At 46.3% G+C, this 21,576-nt stretch overlaps 1 protein-coding gene across 2 annotated transcripts in view; it reads left to right on the top strand.

The window, feature by feature from the left end:
* The window catches only part of LOC115436121 (tropomodulin-4-like), a 63,376-nt gene extending 42,280 nt beyond the window's left edge, over positions 1-21,096 (top strand). Inside the window, exons 5-10 of one of the 2 annotated variants that reach the window (XM_030158862.1) lie at positions 6,875-6,967; positions 7,268-7,468; positions 7,554-7,708; positions 10,602-10,745; positions 10,822-10,966; positions 20,662-21,096. In XM_030158862.1, coding sequence (XP_030014722.1) covers positions 6,875-6,967; positions 7,268-7,468; positions 7,554-7,708; positions 10,602-10,745; positions 10,822-10,966; positions 20,662-20,684 — 761 coding nt within the window. In that variant the 3' untranslated portion in view covers positions 20,685-21,096. The remainder of the gene's footprint in view (positions 1-6,874; positions 6,968-7,267; positions 7,469-7,553; positions 7,709-10,601; positions 10,746-10,821; positions 10,967-20,661) is intronic. The other variant, XM_030158863.1, reaches the window with a different exon arrangement.
* Positions 21,097-21,576: the final 480 nt, after the last annotated feature.

The raw sequence follows: 21,576 nt of genomic DNA, 5'->3' as shown, positions 1-21,576 counted from the left end.
AGATTGTGATGCTGATAGTACAGACCCAGAACCCAAATGCAGAACTAGGAGGTGGATGTAAAAGTTTACAGGGTTTATTATATTCAGGTAGTACAAAAATAAAGGCTGTGATAATGAACAGGATCTTGAGGACAGCAACCAAGGAAGTCCTCGAGGGATTCGTCCTCCGGGCAAGGGACACGAACCCACGGTTAGGCTCCGGGTTTTGAGTCGGCACGCTGACTAGGGAGAAGCAGAGGGAGGTCAGGGACGGAAACAGGTCATACATGGGAGAGCAAACAGACAGGCAACAGGACATAAGGGTAAAGCAAGCTCACGTACCAAAAAACCAGGCGTAGAAGTCAAAAACCAGGAAGGCAGATGGAGGCAGACAAAACCGACAGGGAGCAGGCAAAAAACAGGCAAAACAGGATGACAAAACGGGTCGAAACACAGGTAGGCAAATGAACAGACAGGATCAAAACGCTGGTAAGTAAACTGCGAGAGATTACGAACTGGCGTCTGACCAGGGGAAAGGACAGGGTATAAATACACAAAAGGGAGGGAAGACAATGAGACACAGGTGGAACACATCAGGGCGGAGTCAGGTAATCAGGGAAAAGGTGAACATGAACCAGGAAGGGAAGTAAAGACAACAGACACGACACATGAGGAAAACTTAACAAAACAGGAAGTGACAGACAAACATAAAAGACAGACAAAACCAGACTAACGTCCGGTAGCAGGCTTCACAATACCCCCCACCTCTAGGGACGGCACCAGACGGACCAGGGGCATCAGGATGGCATCGATGAAAGTCCCGGATCAGGTCTGGATCCAGGATGAAGGAGGACGGCACCCAGGATCGCTCTTCAGGTCCATACCCTTCCCAGTCCACAAGGTATTGAAAACCCCTCCCATGGCGACGAGCTGCCATCAGGCGGCGGACAGAGTAGACTGGGTCTCCGTCGATGAGGCGGGGCGGAGGCGGGGGTTGGGTGGGTGGAACCAGTCGGCTCTCCTTAGCCGGTTTCACTTGGCTCACATGGAAAGTGGGATGAATTCTCATAGACCTTGGTAGTTTTAAACGAACAGAAACAGGATTAATCACTTTAGAGATAGGGAAAGGACCAACGAACCTGGGCGCCAACTTGCGACTCTCCACTCTCAAAGGCAGGTGTTTGGAGGACAACCACACCCGCTGGTCAGGGTGGTAAATTGGGGCTGGAGTCTGATGACGATCAGCGGCCAACTTGAAATGTGCTGACGCTCGTAGCAGGGCCTGTCTGGCCCGGAACCACGTCCTCTTGCACCTCCGGATAAGCGCTAACGCCGAGGGAACACTAACCTCCCTCTCCACAGATGGAAACAAAGGTGGCTGATAGCCGTACACCACGTGAAACGGTGACAATCCAGAAGAAGCACAGGGAAGTGAATTGTGTGCATACTCCACCCACAATAGTTGACGGCACCAAGAGGCGGGGTTCTGCGAGGCCAACACCCGAAGCCCCACCTCCAACACTTGGTTTAATCGTTCCGTCTGTCCGTTCGTCTGTGGGTGGAAACCAGAGAGACTGACAGAGGCACCAATTAATGAACAAAACGCATGCCAAAATCTGGCAATAAACTGAGGACCTCTATCAGACACAATGTCCTGAGGAAAACCATGTAGACGGCACACATGACTCAGCAGCGCCTCCGCTGTTTCTTTAGCAGACGGCAACTTAGGCATAGGGATGAAATGAACCATCTTAGAAAATCTATCCACAACAGTCAATACAGTAGTGTTACCATCAGAGGGAGGAAGGCCCGTCACAAAATCCAAGGCTATTCCCGACCAGGGCCTCCTGGGGGTCGGCAGTGGACGTAACAGGCCGGATGGAGATCTGCTTGAAGACTTACAGGAGGCACAAACAGGACAGGCAGCCACATACTCAGTAACGTCCTTCTCCATTCCCCTCCACCAAAACCGCTGTTTAATAATAAACAGGGTCCTCTTAACCCCGGGGTGGCACGCCATCTTGATGGTGTTTGCCCAATGAATCACCTGGCAACGAAGGTTAGGGGGAACAAACAGCCGGTCTGGCGGAACACCATCCGGAACAGAGTAATTAACAAGTCCATCAGAAACAGTCTTTTCTATATCCCACTGAAAGGCCCCCACAAAACATGTGTCCGGTAAAATAGTCTCGGGGATAGTAACAGGGTCATCAGAGTGAAACACCCTCAACAGAGCATCCGGTTTATCATTCTTAGATCCAGGGCGATAAGACAGGGTGAAGTTAAAGCGAGTGAAAAACAAGGCCCACCTAGCCTGACGAGAGTTAAGACGTTTAGCTGACCTTAGATATTCGAGGTTTTTATGATCCGTCCAAATCAGGAACGGAACCTCCGTCCCCTCCAACCAGTGTCGCCACTCCTCCAGTGCCACCTTGATGGCTAAGAGCTCTCTATTGCCGATGTCGTAATTCCTCTCCGCCTGGGAGAGTCTCTAGGACAGAAAGGCGCACAGATGGAGCTTGTTGTCCTTTAGCGATCGCTGTGAGATGACCGCCCCCACTCCTAGATCGGAAGCATCGACCTCCACCACGAACTGCAGGGACGGGTCCGGCACGGCCAGGATGGGAGCCGAAGAAAAGGCCCCTTTAAGGCTGGAAAAAGCCTTGTCCGCCTCTGGACTCCATCTAAACACAGACTTGGGAGATGTGAGACTATGCAGGGGGGCAGCCACTCTGCTGAAACCCTGGATAAACTTTCTGTAGAAATTTGCAAAACCCAAAAACCTCTGAACCTCTCTCCGGTTCGACGGCGTAGGCCATTCTTTGACCGCACTGACCTTTTCTGGGTCCATCTGGACCCTCCCCTCTGCAACGATGAAGCCCAGGAACGAAACTGATGGACGATGAAACTCACATTTCTCTGCTTTGACAAACAGCTGATTCTCGAGAAGCCTCCGAAGGACCTGCCGAACGTGCTGAACATGTGACTCCTCGTCTGGAGAAAAAATCAGAATATCGTCCAGATACACAAACACAAAAACATTTAACATGTCCCTGAGTACGTCATTGACCAGAGCTTGAAATACAGCTGGGGCATTGGTTAAGCCAAAAGGCATAACGAGGTACTCGTAGTGTCCGCTAGGGGTATTAAACGCCGTCTTCCACTCATCCCCCTCTCTAATCCTTATTAAATGGTATGCATTACGGAGGTCCAGCTTAGTGAACACCTTGGCCCCATGCAGCAGTTCAAAAGCAGAAGACATAAGGGGTAGAGGGTACCTGTTGCGCACAGTAATGTCATTTAAACCCCGGTCATCAATACATGGTCTCAGGGACTTATCTTTCTTATCGACGAAAAAGAATCCTGCCCCCGCAGGAGACGAGGAAGGTCTAATACGGCCGGCAGCCAGTGACTCGTCAATATATTTCCTCGTAGCTTCAGTTTCAGGACCTGACAGGGAATACAATCTCCCCTTAGGGGGGCAGGTGCCAGGACGCAGTTCAGTAGCACAGTCATATGGTCGATGTGGCGGAAGGGCCGTAGCCTTAGATTTACTGAATACCTCCTTAAGGTCATGGTAACAATGAGGGACCTTCTCCAAGGCAGGAAAATCCTCTTCACTCTCTTTAGGGAGGCTGACCGGAGCCACTGAGATCTGCGGAACTTCAGAAAATGTCACAGGAGAGTTAGTACAAACACGATGGGTCTCACATCCTTTTTCCCAAGACTGGACCTCCCCCGTGTTCCAGTCTATATGTGGCTCATGTAGTTGAAGCCAGGGGAAACCCAAAATAAGGGGTTGTGAATCAGACTTATACACATGGAAACTGAGATTCTCTGTGTGACCATCAGAAAACTGCACACTGACAGCTTGAGTACGGTGACTCACATGACATAACGTGGTCATCCAGGGCCCGGGCCTCCAACAGACGCTGTATGGGAACCAGATCAAGGTTCAGCCTTTTAGCCAGGCTAATGTCCATTAAATTCGCGTCTGATCCGGAATTGATCAGAACGGGTAGCTGTAGAGACACTGAATCAGAACAGAGAGAAACCAGAGGAAACTGACGAGATGAGGATGATAGACATACTGTCCTACTCAACAACGACCCCTCACCTGATTTGCCCTCCGGTTTCAGAGGACAACTGGCAACTCTGTGGCCCCCTTGTCCACAGTATAAACAGAGACCCTCGGTTAGGCGACGTTGGCGTTCTTCTACGGAGATATGGGTACGTCCCAGCTGCATGGGTTCCTCCTTAAGGGTCTTACCAGTCTCTTTTACGAGGAAACGAACAGTCTCTCGTGTGCTCACAGAACCAGACGAAGTAGATGAGTGATTCTCAGATCCGTCTGCCTGTCAAACTGAATACTGATCAGCAACCCGAACAGCCTCAGCGATGACGTCATCCAGAGAATGGAGCGGTTGACGAAGCGCCATCTCTCGGCCCACCGAGCGACACAAACCGCTCAGGAAGGCAGTAATCAAGGCCTGATTGTTCCAGCCTGATTCTACCGCTAGGGACCAAAAATCACTTACATACTGCCTGATAGACCTTTCTCCCTGTCTTAGCCTCATTAGCTCATGGCCGGCTAGTTGGCCTCTAACAGGGTGATCATAAACCCTTTTAAGCTCAGCCACTAAGCAGGGAAAAGACTGAACTGCTGGTGAGCTCTGTTCAAAAAGTGCATTGAAGTAGCTCAGAGGTGGGCCTTCCAACAAACTAGCTACGTAGGCGATCTTGACAGAGTCTTTAGAAAAACGAACAGGTTGGGAGTCAAAAATGAGTTGGATCTGAGTGAAAAAATTACGACATGTATCAGGGTTACCTGAATATTTGGATGGGGGTGGAATGTTAGGTTCGTCCAAACCCCTCACAGGTGTAGCACGTTCGACCGACCGGGAGGAGACGGTGGCCTGGGTACGGGTGAGCTGGGAGACCTGAGTGGCTAACTGAGTCATCTTATCCACCAGGGCGTGTAGTGTCTTTTCATGTCCTCCCAACCTGTGCCCCTGGGACTGAATTGCTTCACAGACCTGATTAAGTTCTGCTGGGTTCATGTTTTGGCCAGTTCGTACTGTGATGCTGATAGTACAGACCCAGAACCCAAATGCAGAACTAGGAGGCGGATGTAAAAGTTTACAGGGTTTATTATATTCAGGTAGTACAAAAATAAAGGCTGTGATAATGAACAGGATCTTGAGGACAGCAACCAAGGAAGTCCTCGAGGGATTCGTCCTCCGGGCAAGGGACGCGAACCCACGGTTAGGCTCCGGGTTTTGAGTCGGCACGCCGACTAGGGAGAAGCAGAGGGAGGTCAGGGACAGAAACAGGTCATACATGGGAGAGCAAACAGACAGGCAACAGGACATAAGGGTAAAGCAAGCTCACGTACCAAAAAACCAGGCGTGGAAGTCAAAAACCAGGAAGGCAGATGGAGGCAGACAAAACCGACAGGGAGCAGGCAAAAAACAGGCAAAACAGGATGACAAAACGGGTCGAAACACAGGTAGGCAAACGAACAGACAGGATCAAAACGCTGGTAAGTAAACTGCGAGAGATTACGAACTGGCGTCTGACCAGGGGAAAGGACAGGGTATAAATACACAAAAGGGAGGGAAGACAATGAGACACAGGTGGCACACATCAGGGCGGAGTCAGGTAATCAGGGAAAAGGTGAACATGAACCAGGAAGGGAAGTAAAGACAACAGACAAGACACATGAGGAAAACTTAACAAAATAAAACAGGAAGTGACAGACAAACATAAAAGACAGACAAAACCAGACTGACGTCCGGTAGCAGGCTTCACAAAGATACTATTAAAGAAGAATGGGAGAAGTTGTCACCCCAATATTTGAGGAACACTTGCACAAGTTTCAGGAAGCGTGCGAAGGCAGTTATTGAGAAAGAAGGAGGACACATAGAATAAAAACATTTTCTATTATGGACATTTTCTTGTGGCAAATAAATTCTCATGACTTTCAATAAACTAATTGGTCATACACTGTCTTTCAATCCCTGCCTCAAAATATTGTACATTTTGCTTCCCCACCCTGTACATCCCTCAATATATGGGAAATAAACTGTAGTTTGATGATCTTTAGTTCCTGGGTATCAACTGGAACGAGCACCAGGGAAAACATACAGCACACACCCACTGTAAATGACTGATATGCTTTTTATGATTTCATGGAATAATTATATTACAGGTGTTGGTGATTAACCTGTACAATGACAAATGTTCCTAGATTTGATTGGTCTGAAATGTCCTTCAGTCACAAATACCTTCCTCTGCAACAGTTTCAAATTCGAAACAAGCCAAGGTACTAAACAGAAGAAGTTTGAATGACGTCCACAGTAAGTCCAACCGAGTTCAGACAGTTGAAGGATCTTCCTGCTGTGGTGTTAGGGTAACCTTAATCCTTCCAGTCTGGAAATAAAATTCCATGTTTTTGTTGTCCAACACCAAGAGATGAGACAAATTAAAAAGAGAAAGTGAGACAGAGAGACACCAACACCTTCAAAAATGCTCTTTGAGGGCGTGGTTAAGTATTTACAGAAGTTAAACGGATCCTGACCAGCTCGGACAGTTGGACCGTAGATGCCAGAACTATCATTTAATGGTAAAAGGCTGATAACAGAGGTTTTCACACTTTCACATCCTCAAATTAAATACAAATATGAGCTGTGACTATAACCTTAGGAGGCCAGGAACCTGAATGATTTCAGTCAGTGGCTGAGTTTCTTGTTTTGTTTTGTTTTGTTTATCATACACGGGTGCACAGTAGTAACATAAACGGTCAAACATGAGCCCAGTCTGGACATACAGGCCTCTGTTCACTAAAGTGCAGTGTGCATTTGGATTCCTGTTGACTGTCTCTGTGAACCTACAGCTATCCTGGGAATGTACACCCTGATGAGCAACAAGCAGTACTACGACGCCCTGGGCACCACCGGCACCATCGCTAACACAGAAGGCATCAACAGTAGGTTCAACACAACTTCAGCCTCCTTCTGACACTTTGAGGATTTTTTATTTATCCTTTCGACAGTTTTAGGATTTTTTATTTATCCTTCTGACAGTTTTAGGATTTTTTATTTATCCTTTCGACAGTTTTAGGATTTTTTATTTATCCTTCTGACAGTTTTAGGATTTTTTATTTATCCTTTCGACAGTTTTAGGATTGTTTTTTTATCCTTCTGACAGTTTTAGGATTGTTTTTTTTTTTACAGTATGTTGATCCTGTTGTTAATCCACCATGGCCTCTATTGTCATGTTCTTTCAGGTGTTGTGAAACCAGATCCATTTAAGATCTTCCCTGATGAGCTACCGAACCCCACCAATGTGGAAGAAACCCTGGACAGAATCCACAACAATGACAGCAGCCTGACTGAAGTCAACCTCAACAACATCAAGGTCCACAAAAACATGAGAACATACACAAGGACTCTGTCCAACAACACAAAGCCAGCGCTCGGAATTCTAAGTATTCAATTGAAAAGTAGAATTTACGTCAACATTTTAAATTCTTCTACTTTAAATTGTTGGAACCACATATAAATATCTTTCAGATTTGCTCCTCTTTCTCTGCACACATAAACATGTTTCTGTGCTGCAGGACATTCCCATCCCAACGCTGAAAGAGATCTTTGAGGGGATGAAAGGAAACTCTCATGTAGAGTCTCTGAGTATCGCAGCCACCCGCAGCAACGACCCTGTGGCCTATGTGAGTACGACCTTAACCCAACACCTACGACCCTAACCCGAACCCTAACCCAACAACTACGACCCTAATCCAACACCTACGACCCTAACCCTAACCCAACACCTACGACCCTAACCCAACACCTACGACCCTAACCCGAACCCTAACCCAACACCTACGACCCTAACCCTAACCCTAACCCAACACCTACGACCCTAACCCGAACCCTAACCCAACACCTACGACCCTAACCCAACACCTACGACCCTAACCCAACACCTACGACCCTAACCCTAACCCAACACCTACGACCCTAACCCAACACCTACGACCGTAACCCAACACCTACGACCCTAACCCGAACCCTAACCCAACACCTACGACCCTAACCCTAACCCTAACCCAACACCTACGACCCTAACCCTAACCCTCATACAGATGAAGTATGTCTGTCTGTCAGTGTCAGTAAACATACTTTCAGTGTTTGAAGGACTGCTTCAATACAAAAACAAATCTTCTTTGCATCTTAACAATGTAAACAGATGCCTTAGTGATGTCACCAGTGGTTTGTGCAGTTCTGTCTGGACTGGAGTTGGAAACAGTGACACTCACCAAACTGATTCCAATTTACACTGATCATCTGGAACAGCCTAACCTTAACCTTTTACCTAACCCTAACCTTTTACCTAACCCTAACCCTAACCCTAACCCTTTGGCAACATGTCAACTTCACATCATGTATAAACACAGTAATCATTCGCCCCATACACACCACACCCACATTATGTCAGTCCACTACAGTTTACTGTGGTTTGGGCCTTTGGTCACATGACCCCAGCGTTGGTCCTTAGGTCACATGACCCCAGCGTTGGTCCTTTGGTCACATGACATCGGCGTTGGTCCTTTGGTCACATGACACCGGCATTGGTACTTTGGTCACATGACATCGGCGTTGGTCCTTTGGTCACATGACACCGGCGTTGGTCCTTTAGTCACATGACATCGGCGTTGGTCCTTTGGTCACATGACATCGGCGTTGGTCCTTTGGTCACATGACACCGGCGTTGTCGGTGCCTGAAACAGTATTTTTGTAGAAGGGGTCCCTGGTGTTGGCTCCGCCCCCCTGGTGTTGGCGTATGGATAGGACCAACACCACTGTATGGAAACCATGACGACCATAGGACCATGTGACCAGAAGAAGAAAACCCCAACATAACCTCCTGCACATGCTCAGTGCATTCTTCTGAGTGTTTCCTGTGGCTCCATCTGTGTTTGTGTACAGCGCCACATACAGGTGTGGCGTACGTATTACACCGTTTGAACCCTGTTTTCCCGTTTCCACCTGGACACAGATAATTTTTGAAACAATGCGTATATGGATGCAAAACTATTAGAATCCGCAAAAGAAAAATGCGAGGGGTGTTGTGGTGTGGACGTATCCAATGTTCAGTGGATTACTGAGCCGACGATCTGACAGACTGTGGATTAGCTAATGTACTGTAGTTAAGTTACGCCAACAGGTGAGATATTCTGATTTCAGATCATCAGTTCTATCATTTTTCCATCCATACATCCAGATTGAATTTCTTTTAGTGCCAGTCTACAGTTACCATTCAAGAAACTGCAGGTTTTGAAACTTCACCTTTCAACTCCGCCTACATTTAGTCATAATGACGTGGAACTCTAAATTTAGTAATATAGACTTCCACAAATCTGGTACTATGTTCATCTGAAACAATAACAGTTCATAATTCCCAGAGACTCTCACAAATGGACTTTGATGTAACAAATTATATTTATTTTAAAAGAATTTAAAGAACTGTTAAAGACGGAACCAGCGCTGTATGATCAGAACCTGAAGGATTTCCCCCAAAGACAAAGGCACCACTCTAAAAAATAAATAAATAAATAAATTTGACACTGAGCACTGTGGTGCATATTTGAGCTGTTGGACAAATATTTGATGGTCAGATTAGACAGAACTAGAGATGTTTGGGCAGCATGAGCAGTGCCTGCATGGCTTGGAACTCCTCATTTTGGGGTTGTTCTGCTGCAGAGGGACTGGTCTAGTTCAGAAAACTGAAGAACAAAACTGAAATGAAAATTAAGCAGTAAACTAAAGCCTGGACACAAACAGACCCTGATCCTGGACAAAGCTCCAAAACCGCTCAAGGCGAACAAAGTCAATAAGTAGTTATGACCGTCACAAAGCCCTAACCTTAATACAACTGGGCGCTGTCGACTGAACTGAAAATGGAATTTGTACACAGAGGTTCTGCAAACCTGCTTCAGTTTCAACAGTTCTGTCCTCGAAATGGGACCTACAGGAGTCAAAGTGTCAAATTACACCACTTAAGGTCCTGTGTGTCAGACTCATGGGGATTTCGGGGGATCTAATTAGAGAAATGGAATATAATAATAATTATAATAATTACATTTTCCTTAAAGTATCAAGATCCAAAAAGTTTATGTTGCATTTTAGTTACATCAGACAAAGTAGTTTATATCAGTAGAGCAGATCTGGTCCCAGGTCATGCAGTCCACCACCTCTGAGCAGGGATCTGTTTTTTTGTTTGTTTGTTTGTTTGTTTTGGGTTTTTTTCCATTTTAGGATGGAAAGGTGCATTCAGGTGTTTGAATGTGGACCAGAGTGAATATCCTCATCATTAAAACATGTCTTATGTGTGGTTTGTCATATATACATATTACACACATATAATGGTTTTAGTGGGCTACAACCACACCTGAAAATATGTGCTTGACATCAATGAAAAGTAGATAAACCAGCAATGTTCAGGATTTTTGCACGTGTATCCGTCCTGCCATCCTTTGTGTGATGACAGTTCTTAGATAGAAAATATAAAACCATTCTTCAAACAGCTGCTGATTGTGTGACTGCGTGCACATTTTCCAGGCATGTGCTGAGATGCTGCAGGAGAACACCAGCCTTCAAAGTCTTAATATTGAGTCCAACTTCATCACCGGAGATGGAATGATGGCAATTATCAAAGCCATGGCCAACAACGCCACACTGGTGGAGCTGAAGATCGATAATCAGGTGTGGATTTGACAGGGTGACATAACAGAGACAGCTTTGTGTTTGTGACATCTGGGCTTTTCTTTCTCGGATACAGAGGCAGAAACTGGGAGACTCAGTGGAGATGGAGATTGCCAGTATGTTGGAGAACAACTCCAGCATCCTGAAGTTCGGCTACCACTTCACTCAGCAGGGTCCGAGAGCCAGAGCCGCCATGGCCATCACACGCAACAATGACATGAGTAAGAACTGCCTGTTTTCTATTAGAACTGTGAATATTAAAGGTTTACTGAGGAAAATGTGATGTGAGGGACACATTTTTAGAAAAACTTAAAGACAAACATACACATTGGAAAATATAAAAGTGCCTGGGCCTCCGTCTGATTCTTTGTTGACTGTTGTTTACACTATATAAAGTGTTTCTAGTGGTTTTCAAAAACCATGAGGGACTGTTCTGATCTGGATGAAGAACTGTTTAAGTAACAGGAAACAGTTTGTACAGATGGGTGAGTGTAAATCTGCAGAATTGAACATTACCTGTGGAGTCCCACAGGGATCCGCATTGGGTGCCAAACTGTTTTAACTTATATATAAATGACATATACAAGGTGTCAAAACATAAATTAGAGTTAGTTTTGCTTGCAGATGATGTGAACATTTTTTTTGTTCAGGGGAAAATTCATAAAAGTTTCTCAAGCTAATCACAACAGAGATGTGTAATTTAAAAATATGGTTTGATTTAAATAAATTATTTTTAAATTTGCCCAAAAAAAAGCATTTATGCTGTCTGGAAATTGAAAAATAAACTCACAGGTAAATGTAATGATAAACAAGTAAAGCACTCGGAGACCACAGACCTCCGCCAAGACAGATCCACAGTGAAATAGTTGTGTACTGTGTGACTTTTTTCTTTTCTATTTTTTGGTTAAATTATTGCCTTCAATATTCTTTAGTGGTCTGTTTAAATTTGTAATTTCTCTTTGCCTTTTGTTCACCTTTATATTTTATTCCTAATTATGTGGGAAATAAAGTTTATCATCATCACTAAAAGCAGACAAAAACTATCTATTTGCTACAAGATTGTATCACATTTGGTCCGTAGTCAAAGGCATCATGTCCATTTAACTAATGTGAACATTTAACATTATGGTTATTACATCACAATGAACTTGTGTAATGTGAATGAAGCTTTAAGCTGTTCTAGTTAAGTCATGAAATATTCCAATTCCTCTTTTCCACCATCATGAACCAAAATACAAACTCAGCACAAAGTTGATTCAACTTGTGGACCTCAAAAAAAAAAAAAAAAAAAAAAAAATGGTTTCTCTGGATTCCATCCCTGGCAAAAGGACAGCTAATGTTAGAAATTCTAATTTTTGAAATGCTGCTGTTGTTGTAGTTTTAGAGGGATGTGTTTAGTTGGTTCAATGCTGCTTTAATGGCACAACCAACATGCCTCAGCAGTAAGAACCACAGAAGACCAGCTGGACTTCACACTGCACTAAGATCAGGATTATCTTCTGTTAGAATACATCCAAACTTGAAGCTCTGTTTTTCTTCATCTCTTGATTCTGTCACAACGGGGGGGGGGGAGTACTCAAATGCACAGTACTGAAGAGAAAAAATAAAAGTTTATTTAACAAAAAATGAAAACCAGACAACGAAAAACCTAACACAAAAACTAAGGCAGAGTCCATAAATGAAAACCAGACAACGAAAAAACCTAACACAAAAACTAAGGCAGAGTCCATAAAAAACTACATGCAGAACCTGAATCAGAGTCCGTGGATGAATATGAATAAATGTCCGGGCAATGGAAAGGAGTGAAGAGAAATGGACCAGCGCTGCATGGCTGCAAACCAAAGCCTTAAATAGGCCAGAGGTAATTGGCTGCAGCCACGCAGCGCCAGCAGATGAGTCTGATGATAATGATTAAGAGAAGGAGGAGCTGAGGGTGACACCGGCACAGACCATGACCAAAAAGGAGGAGCTGAGAGTCACACAGGCACAGATCCTGACAGGACCCCCCCCTCAAGGGACAGCATCCTGACGTCCCCAGAGATGCGAAAAAGCCCCCACGGAGACCAGGGCATCCTGGAATGTAGAGGGGATCCTGGCAAAAGGGGCATGAAGAACCACAGGGCAGACAGGCTGAAGCACCTCCCAGTGGAACGGCGTGAAGAGCCTCCAGGAAGACGGCCGAAGCACCTCAGGGCAGACCTCCGGACCAGGATGTGGAAAACCTCCAGACCAGGATGATGTAACCCCTCCGGACCAGACCATGGAGAAACCTCCCGACCAGGATGTGAGAAACCCTCCAAAACAGGACATAGAAAAATCCCTTGGTTCGTGGACCTCCTGGGCTGTGGCAGACAGGACTCCAGCTGGATTTAGGACATTGACTGGAACTGAATATGGCTGGTGTAATGCTGAAAGTACGGACTCTGAACCCAAATGCAGAACACGGAGACAGATATAAAAGTTCACAGAGTTTATTAGTCACTGATAATACTAATAGGTAAGTAATGAGAATAATTAACAATATCTTGAGGACAGTGGTCGGCGAGATCCTCTTCAGATTCGTCCTCCGGACTGAGGACGTGAACCCTTTGTACGGCTCAGTGTTTTGAGTCGGTATCCCGACTAGGGAAAAGCAGAGGGAGGTCAGTGACGGAAACAGGTCATACACGGGTAAGCTATCAGCCAGGCAACAGGACATAAGGGATAGACAAAGCTCACGTACCATAAAGTCAGGCGATGAGGTCAAAACCAGGAAGGCAGATGGAGGCAGACAAAACCGACAGGGAGCAGGCAAAAAACGAGATGGCAAAACGGTTCAAAAAACAGGAAGGCAGACAAACAGACAGGATCAGAACGCTGGTAAGTAAACTACGAGAGAATACGAACTGGCGTCTGAACAGGGGAAAAGACAGGACTTAAATACACAAAAGGGAGGGAAGACAACGAGACACAGTTGGCACAAATCAGGGCAGAGTCAGGTAATCAGGGAAAAGGTGAACACGATCAAGGAAAGGAAGTAAAGACGACAGACAAGACACATGAGGGAAAATTAACAAAATAAAACAGGAAGTGACAGACAAACATGAAAGACAGACAAAACCAGATTAACGTTTGGTGGCAGACTTGACAGCTGGACTAGTGACTCTAACTGAGACAAGACAGACCGGACAATGACTGGACTACAGACATCGACTGGAATTGGACTATGGCTGGACCCATGACTCTGACTGACTGAGACTGAGCTGACAGGACTACGGACTCTGAGACTGAGCTGACAGGACTACGGACTCTGAGACTGGGCAGACAGGACTACGGACTCTGAGACTTGACAGACAGGACTACGGACTCTGAGACTGGACAGACAGGACTACGGACTCTGAGACTGGACAGACAGGACTACGGACTCTGAAACTGGACAGACAGGACTACGGACTCTGAGACTGGACAGACAGGACTACGGACTCTGAGACTGGGCAGACAGGACTACGGACAGGGAGACCGGGCAGACAGGGAAACACAAAGAGCGAGGCCGAGACGGGGAAACAGGAACGCTGCGCGGACAGACGGAACCGGACTTCAGGAACGCTGCCGGACGGAACCGGACTTCAGGAACACTGCCGGATGGAACCGGACTTCAGGAACGCTGCGCGAACAGACAGGTACAGACTTTAAAAAATGCTGCGCGAACAGACGGAAACAGATTTCAGGAACGCTGCGCAGACAAACTGAATCCGACTTGAAAAAACGCTGCGTGGCCGGAACCGGACTTCAAGGAGGGGAAACTACCAGACGGTGTACTAGACTCCGGGTAGTACTAAGGAAAAGGGAACTGAGGCCAAGCAGTGGGACACGAACAGACAGACACAAAGACACGGACAGGCAGAGGGACAATCTACAGAACTGAACTGATGAGAACGATAAAATGGAACTGAAGAACATGAACTGTGAAGAAACAGAGCTGAAGGACAAACAGGGAAAAGACAAACAGGATCTAGCAGAAATACAGGAAAAAAAAAATCTAACAGAATTGAAGGACAAAAAGGAATGACTGATTGGAAAAATAAAAAACAAAAGTTTCACGATAGAGAACAAAATGGAATGAGGGAAGGAAGAAATGAAACAAAAAAGCACACATAAACTAGAAAATTCACACATAAACTAAGAAACAGACTGAAAAATACACAGAGACAAATACACACAGACTGAGAAATACACTCAGAGAAAAACACTCAAAAAACGGCACACACGGACAAACAGAAACAGGGAGGAACGAATAAAACAGGCAGAACAGACAAACTAACATGGACAGACAGATCAGAACTAATGAACTTCACTGAAATCATTAGACACACGAAGGAAAAGACACAAGAAAAGAACCCGGACCCCATGAAGGTCCAGGTCCCCACATGGAATAAGATGCTGGAATCACCAGGCAGGAAACAGACGAGAGACAGGAACGCACCGGAAAAACAACATGGGAGGAGAACTAAGGAAAGGCGAACGAAACCAGGGATAAACAACTAAAACACGGAGAGACGAAAAAAAAACGGGTCCCTTCAGTACCGGCTGAGTCCAGGTATGGCTGGTCCATTCTGTCACAACGGGGGGGAAAAGAGGACTCAAATGCACAGTACTGAAGAGAAAAAATAAAAGTTTATTTAACAAAAAATGAAAACCAGACAACAAAAAACCTAACACAAAAACTAAGGCAGAGTCCATAAAAAACTACATACAAAACCTGAATCAGAGTCCGTAGATGAATATGAATAAATGTCCGGGCAATGGAAAGGAGTGAAGAGAAATGGACCAGCGCTGCATGGCTGCAAACCAAAGCCTTAAATAGGCCAGAGGTAATTGGCTGCAGCCATGCAGCGCCAGCAGATGAGTCTGATGATAATGATTAAGAGAAGGAGGAGCTGAGGGTAACACCAGCACAGATCCATAACCAAGAGGGAGGAGCTGAGGGTCACACCGGCACAGATCCATAACCAAGAGGGAGGAGCTAAGAGTCACACAGGCACAGATCCTGACAGGTTCAGCAGATTAGACCCTATTCCAGCTGTTTTTTTTTTTGTTTTGTTTTGTTTTGTTTTTTGTTTTTTTTTTTAAATGGTGTTTGCAAAGTTTTGTCCGGCCTTGTTGGCCATGATAGTCCAGTCACCTGACATGCACAGTTCTTGGTTACAGCCAGGCAAAATACTGGTATTTGAAACAGAACCAGTTAGTCTGTGGTTAAGCACTGGCTCTGAACTGGAACTGGAACTGTCAAACAGTATCAGTGCACGAAGGGATATCAAAATGTTTTGAGCCTCACACAGAAAGAGCAAGATATTTGGATTGATACAGCTTTATATTTCAAGAAAGTCCACCTTCCAACTCCACACACTGGTTCACTCTAGTTCTGGTCTCTGTTGTCACTCTAGTCATTGATACCTGATCGTTAGAACCCAACATCTGGGTCCTCTAACCCTAACCCTCCACAGCAGCAGTCAGCTCATCATCATCCTCAAATCTCTGACTCTGAAGGCGTTTTTTTCAGCCAGGAAAAGAGATGGACGTCACTGGGGGCTAGGTCTGAAGACCAGGGTGGGTGCAGGAGGAGGTCTGAAGACTAGGGTGGGTGCAGGAGAAGGTCTGAAGACTAGGGTGGGTGCAGGAGGAGGTCTGAAGACTAGGGTGGGTGTAGGAGGAGGTCTGAAGACTAGGGTGGGTGCAGGAGGAGTCCGCATCCACACTGGTGCACAGCTTCCATCACACCTTGGCTGGTGTGGACTGGTGTGTTGTCCTGGTGTGGACTGGTGTGTTGTCCTGGTTGGACTGGTGTGTTGTCCTGGTGTGGACTGGTGTATTGTCCTGGTTGGACTGGTCTGTTGTCCTGATTGGACTGGTGTGTTGTCCTGGTTGGACTGGCGTGTTGTCCTGGTTGGACTGGTGTGTTGTCCTGGTTGGACTGGTGTGTTGTCCTGGTTGGACTGGTCTGTTGTCCTGATTGGACTGGCGTGTTGTCCTGGTTGGACTGGCGTGTTGTCCTGGTTGGACTGGCGTGTTGTCCTGGTGTGGACTGGTGTGTTGTCCTGGTTGGACTGGCGTGTTGTCCTGGTTGGACTGGTGTGTTGTCCTGGTGTGGACTGGTGTGTTGTCCTGGTTGGACTGGTGTGTTGTCCTGGTTGGACTGGTGTGTTGTCCTGGTGTGGACTGGTGTGTTGTCCTGGTGTGGACTGGTGTGTTGTCCTGGTTGGACTGGCGTGTTGTCCTGGTGTGGACTGGTGTGTTGTCCTGGTGTGGACTGGCGTGTTGTCCTGGTTGGACTGGCGTGTTGTCCTGGTTGGACTGGTGTGTTGTCCTGGTGTGGACTGGTGTGTTGTCCTGGTTGGACTGGCGTGTTGTCCTGGTTGGACTGGTGTGTTGTCCTGGTTGGACTGGCGTGTTGTCCTGGTTGGACTGGTGTGTTGTCCTGGTGTGGACTGGTGTGTTGTCCTGGTGTGGACTGGTGTGTTGTCCTGGTGTGGACTGGCGTGTTGTCCTGGTTGGACTGGTGTGTTGTCCTGGTTGGACTGGTGTGTTGTCCTGGTTGGACTGGTGTGTTGGACTGGCGTGTTGTCCTGGTGTGGACTGGTGTGTTGTCCTGGTTGGACTGGCGTGTTGTCCTGGTTGGACTGGTGTGTTGTCCTGGTGTGGACTGGTGTGTTGTCCTGGTTGGACTGGCGTGTTGTCCTGGTTGGACTGGTGTGTTGTCCTGGTTGGACTGGCGTGTTGTCCTGGTTGGACTGGTGTGTTGTCCTGGTGTGGACTGGTGTGTTGTCCTGGTGTGGACTGGTGTGTTGTCCTGGTTGGACTGGTGTGTTGTCCTGGTTGGACTGGTGTGTTGTCCTGGTGTGGACTGGTGTGTTGTCCTGGTGTGGACTGGTGTGTTGTCCTGGTTGGACTGGTGTGTTGTCCTGGTTGGACTGGCGTGTTGTCCTGGTTGGACTGGTGTGTTGTCCTGCTGAAGCAGAATCCCACAGCAGTTTTCCACAGTATTTCTCCATGATGGATTGGCGCGCCTGCTTCAGCAGGTTAGCATAAAACTCCCCGTTCATTGTGGTGCCATGGGGCAGGTAGTCAATGTGGACCAATCCTCTGCTGTGCCAGAAAATGGTCGCCATAACCTTCTTGGTGGACCTGGTAGCTTTGAACTTCTTCGTCTTCGGAGATGTGGCGTGTTTCCATTTCATTGATCCTGTTTGCCACCTGGATCGTAATGATAAAGCCAGGTTTATCACAGGTTACAGCCCTAAAGTAAAACTCATCTGGGTTGGCCTTGTACTGTGTTAGCACGGCTCCACTGATGGTGACCTTCAATAGCTTCATGTCATCTAAAAGCCTTCTCAGGACCCGTCTGACACAAGCCTTGGACATGTGGAGTGGACGGCTCCATATGAAAGACCTGTTACTTCTTCTAACTCACGGACAGTGACACGGTGGTTTTCCATCTGTAGTTTGGGCACAGTACTGTCAGTGTTTACTGGGCTGGTTCTGGTTCACGTGCACAGTACTGTCAGTGTTTACTGGGCCGGTACTGGTTCATGTGCACAGTACTGACAGTGTTTACTGGGCTGGTACTGGTTCACGTGCACAGTACTGTCAGTGTTTACTGGCCTGGTACTGGTTCACGTGCACAGTACTGACAGTGTTTACTGGGCCGGTACTGGTTCACGTGCACAGTACTGTCAGTGTTTACTGGGCCGGTACTGGTTCATGTGCACAGTACTGTCAGTGTTTACTGGGCTGGTTCTGGTTCACGTGCACAGTACTGTCAGTGTTTACTGGGCCGGTACTGGTTCACGTGCACAGTACTGACAGTGTTTACTGGCCTGGTACTGGTTCACGTGCACAGTACTATCAGTGTTTACTGGGCCGGTTCTGGTTCACGTGCACAGTACTGTCAGTGTTTACTGGGCCGGTACTGGTTCACGTGCACAGTACTGTCAGTGTTTACTGGGCCGGTACTGGTTCACGTGCACAGTACTGACAGTGTTTACTGGCCTGGTACTGGTTCACGTGCACAGTACTATCAGTGTTTACTGGGCCGGTTCTGGTTCACGTGCACAGTACTGTCAGTGTTTACTGGGCCGGTACTGGTTCACGTGCACAGTACTGACAGTGTTTACTGGGCCGGTACTGGTTCACGTGCACAGTACTGACAGTGTTTACTGGGCCGGTACTGGTTCACGTGCACTGTACTGACAGTGTTTACTGGGCCGGTACTGGTTCACGTGCACAGTACTGACAGTGTTTACTGGGCCGGTACTGGTTCACGTGCACAGTACTGTCAGTGCTTACTGGGCCGGTACTGGTTCACGTGCACTGTACTGACAGTGTTTACTGGGCCGGTACTGGTTCACGTGCACAGTACTGACAGTGTTTACTGGGCCGGTACTGGTTCACGTGCACTGTACTGACAGTGTTTACTGGGCCGGTACTGGTTCACGTGCACTGTACTGACAGTGTTTACTGGGCCGGTACTGGTTCACGTGCACAGTACTGACAGTGTTTACTGGGCTGTTACTGGTTCACGTGCACTGTACTGACAGTGTTTACTGGGCCGGTACTGGTTCACGTGCACTGTACTGACAGTGTTTACTAGGCTGGTACTGGTTCATGTCCATCCTGACCGGGGCTCACCTTCTAAACTCTCTGCAATGCTGGAATTCCTTCACATAGCATGTGATCGTTGCAGAAGACGGGGAAAACTCCCCAGAAACAGGAGTCAGTTGCTCTTCACTCTGTTTGGCAGATGGACCTTCCAGGACTACAAACTTTATCGGCGCTCTATCCTCACTTTTGTCCAACTCACTGGGGTGTGCCTCTTCCACAAAGTGTTGTGACTTGACAATTGCTGCCAGAAATATGATCCTACATGCAATCAGTAGCTAAGACACTGATGTACTTAAAGGCGCAGACACATCAACCTGACCGCCGATCATCACCAGAAAAGGTAGCCCAACTATCAGTCGGCTCCCGTCTCCCGGATGCGGTCAAAAAAGTGTGAAGAACACAACAAATCGACTACTGACTTCAGTGTACATTCTGCGCTTGCGTGAGACGTAGAACCAGAAAATGACGGAACATCTCTCTAAACACAGAGCTTGCTGTCGTCAGTCAGTTTTTGCCAGCAGAGACTGTTGAGTAGTCAAAGAAGGGGTGTTGTTGTTGTTGCACTCGTTGAACGGATGGTCATTAATAAGAAGATACTGGTGTTATCAGCACTATGTCTTCTTCTTGTGGAATAAGAAAGATGTCGCAGGCGAATACTAAGGACAAATCCCACTATGCTAACAATGCTAACAGTGTTGACTTGATGGAATGAATGAAGCCCATAGTCAACACTGACTGTCACTCCTTCAGATCTGATCTGAGCAGTGAATGGACTGTTCTAGAAGACATTGTTCGTGTGCAGTACCTTGGCAGAGCTGGATTCACATGGAAACTTCTCCACTGATTCACTAGTCCAGGCCTATCCCTCCACCAATCAGATTGGTCCGACTGAACGACAGGTGGCGGACGATTACATGTTGAATCAGCCGAAAAGACTGTAGACGGAATTAACGACAGTTGATCGCAGAGAACACACCAACCAAACTCATGTCATTGACCTCCCCAGAATGCCGGACAACGTCCGACTGCTGAAAATTGGGTTGTAGTGTCTTCACTTAAAGGTGTGGTGCATTGTACTGACTCGAAAAAATGTGTGAGGCTCAAAATTTTTGGATATACTCTCGTATATTCAGGTCTCATATTGTGAGAAACAAAAGACATGATGGATCTGTAACGTGGTACTTGACTGAGAGACGTGTCTTCAAATTCAAATCTGTCTGAATATGATGGTTTTGGGTCAAACTGTTTTCTAATGGTGTTTCCTTTGTACTTTCTGCAGTTCGTCAGCAGAGATTAAGATGAAAGCAACAAAATGCAAAAAGAAGATGAAGTCGTCAGCTCCACGGAGCCGACACGTGCCAAAGGACTGCCACCAACGCCACCTTCTAGCCTCCGTCAGCTCGGTGCACCTGAGCTGAGTTCATGGTTCTGCTTCTTCAGTGCTGAATGGGCCAGCGTGCACAGTGAAGACCAGCTAACATCCATGTCCAACCATTTCATTTCATGTGCTTTGTGTAGACTGCTCAGTTCATCATAAAGGCGTGTACAGGCCATGAGCCCAATGTCAAGTGTCTTTTTTGTGCTTTTAGTTTGTGCAACATCATCCAAATTCAAGATTAAATCCATTCATTCATCCTGACATGTTCAATGTGGTGCTAAATACGGGAAGAATACAGTCTGTAAATACTTTAAATAAACAATATATATTCTGTCATTTTCGTTTAATTTTATTATTTCTACAAAATATGTAGACACCACAATGCTTTATAGGAATGTTAACCTCAACATTTATGTGAAAATAAATACTTTAACTCTATGATACATTTGAAGATAACATGTATCAACAGCATTATCTGTTACCATTAAAACATACAAATAATTTTTAAAAAGTATGTTAACTTAGCATATGCCTTTGAGTGACAATCTATGTTCCTCTGACCTTAAAGGTTCAGTGTGGAAAATTCGCACATGCTTGTGTCCTTCAGTGGATCGTGGCTCTTATCATTCAAGACAGTTGTTAGCGTAGTAAGAGTCAGCCAATGTCAAAAACCATCATCCACCACAAAACAAACTTCACCGAATAGTAGAAAGAACATTCACATTTTCTGCAAAAGTCCTTGTGCTCAGTCCAAGGTTATTATCATTAACGAAAACTAACGAAATGACGAAAACTAGAATTAAAAAAACATTTTCA

Source organism: Sphaeramia orbicularis, chromosome 16 (genome assembly GCF_902148855.1).
Source record: "Sphaeramia orbicularis chromosome 16, fSphaOr1.1, whole genome shotgun sequence".
NCBI lineage: Eukaryota > Metazoa > Chordata > Actinopteri > Kurtiformes > Apogonidae > Sphaeramia > Sphaeramia orbicularis.
Note: the sequence above shows the minus strand (reverse complement) of the source record. Positions and strands in the feature narration are given on the sequence as shown.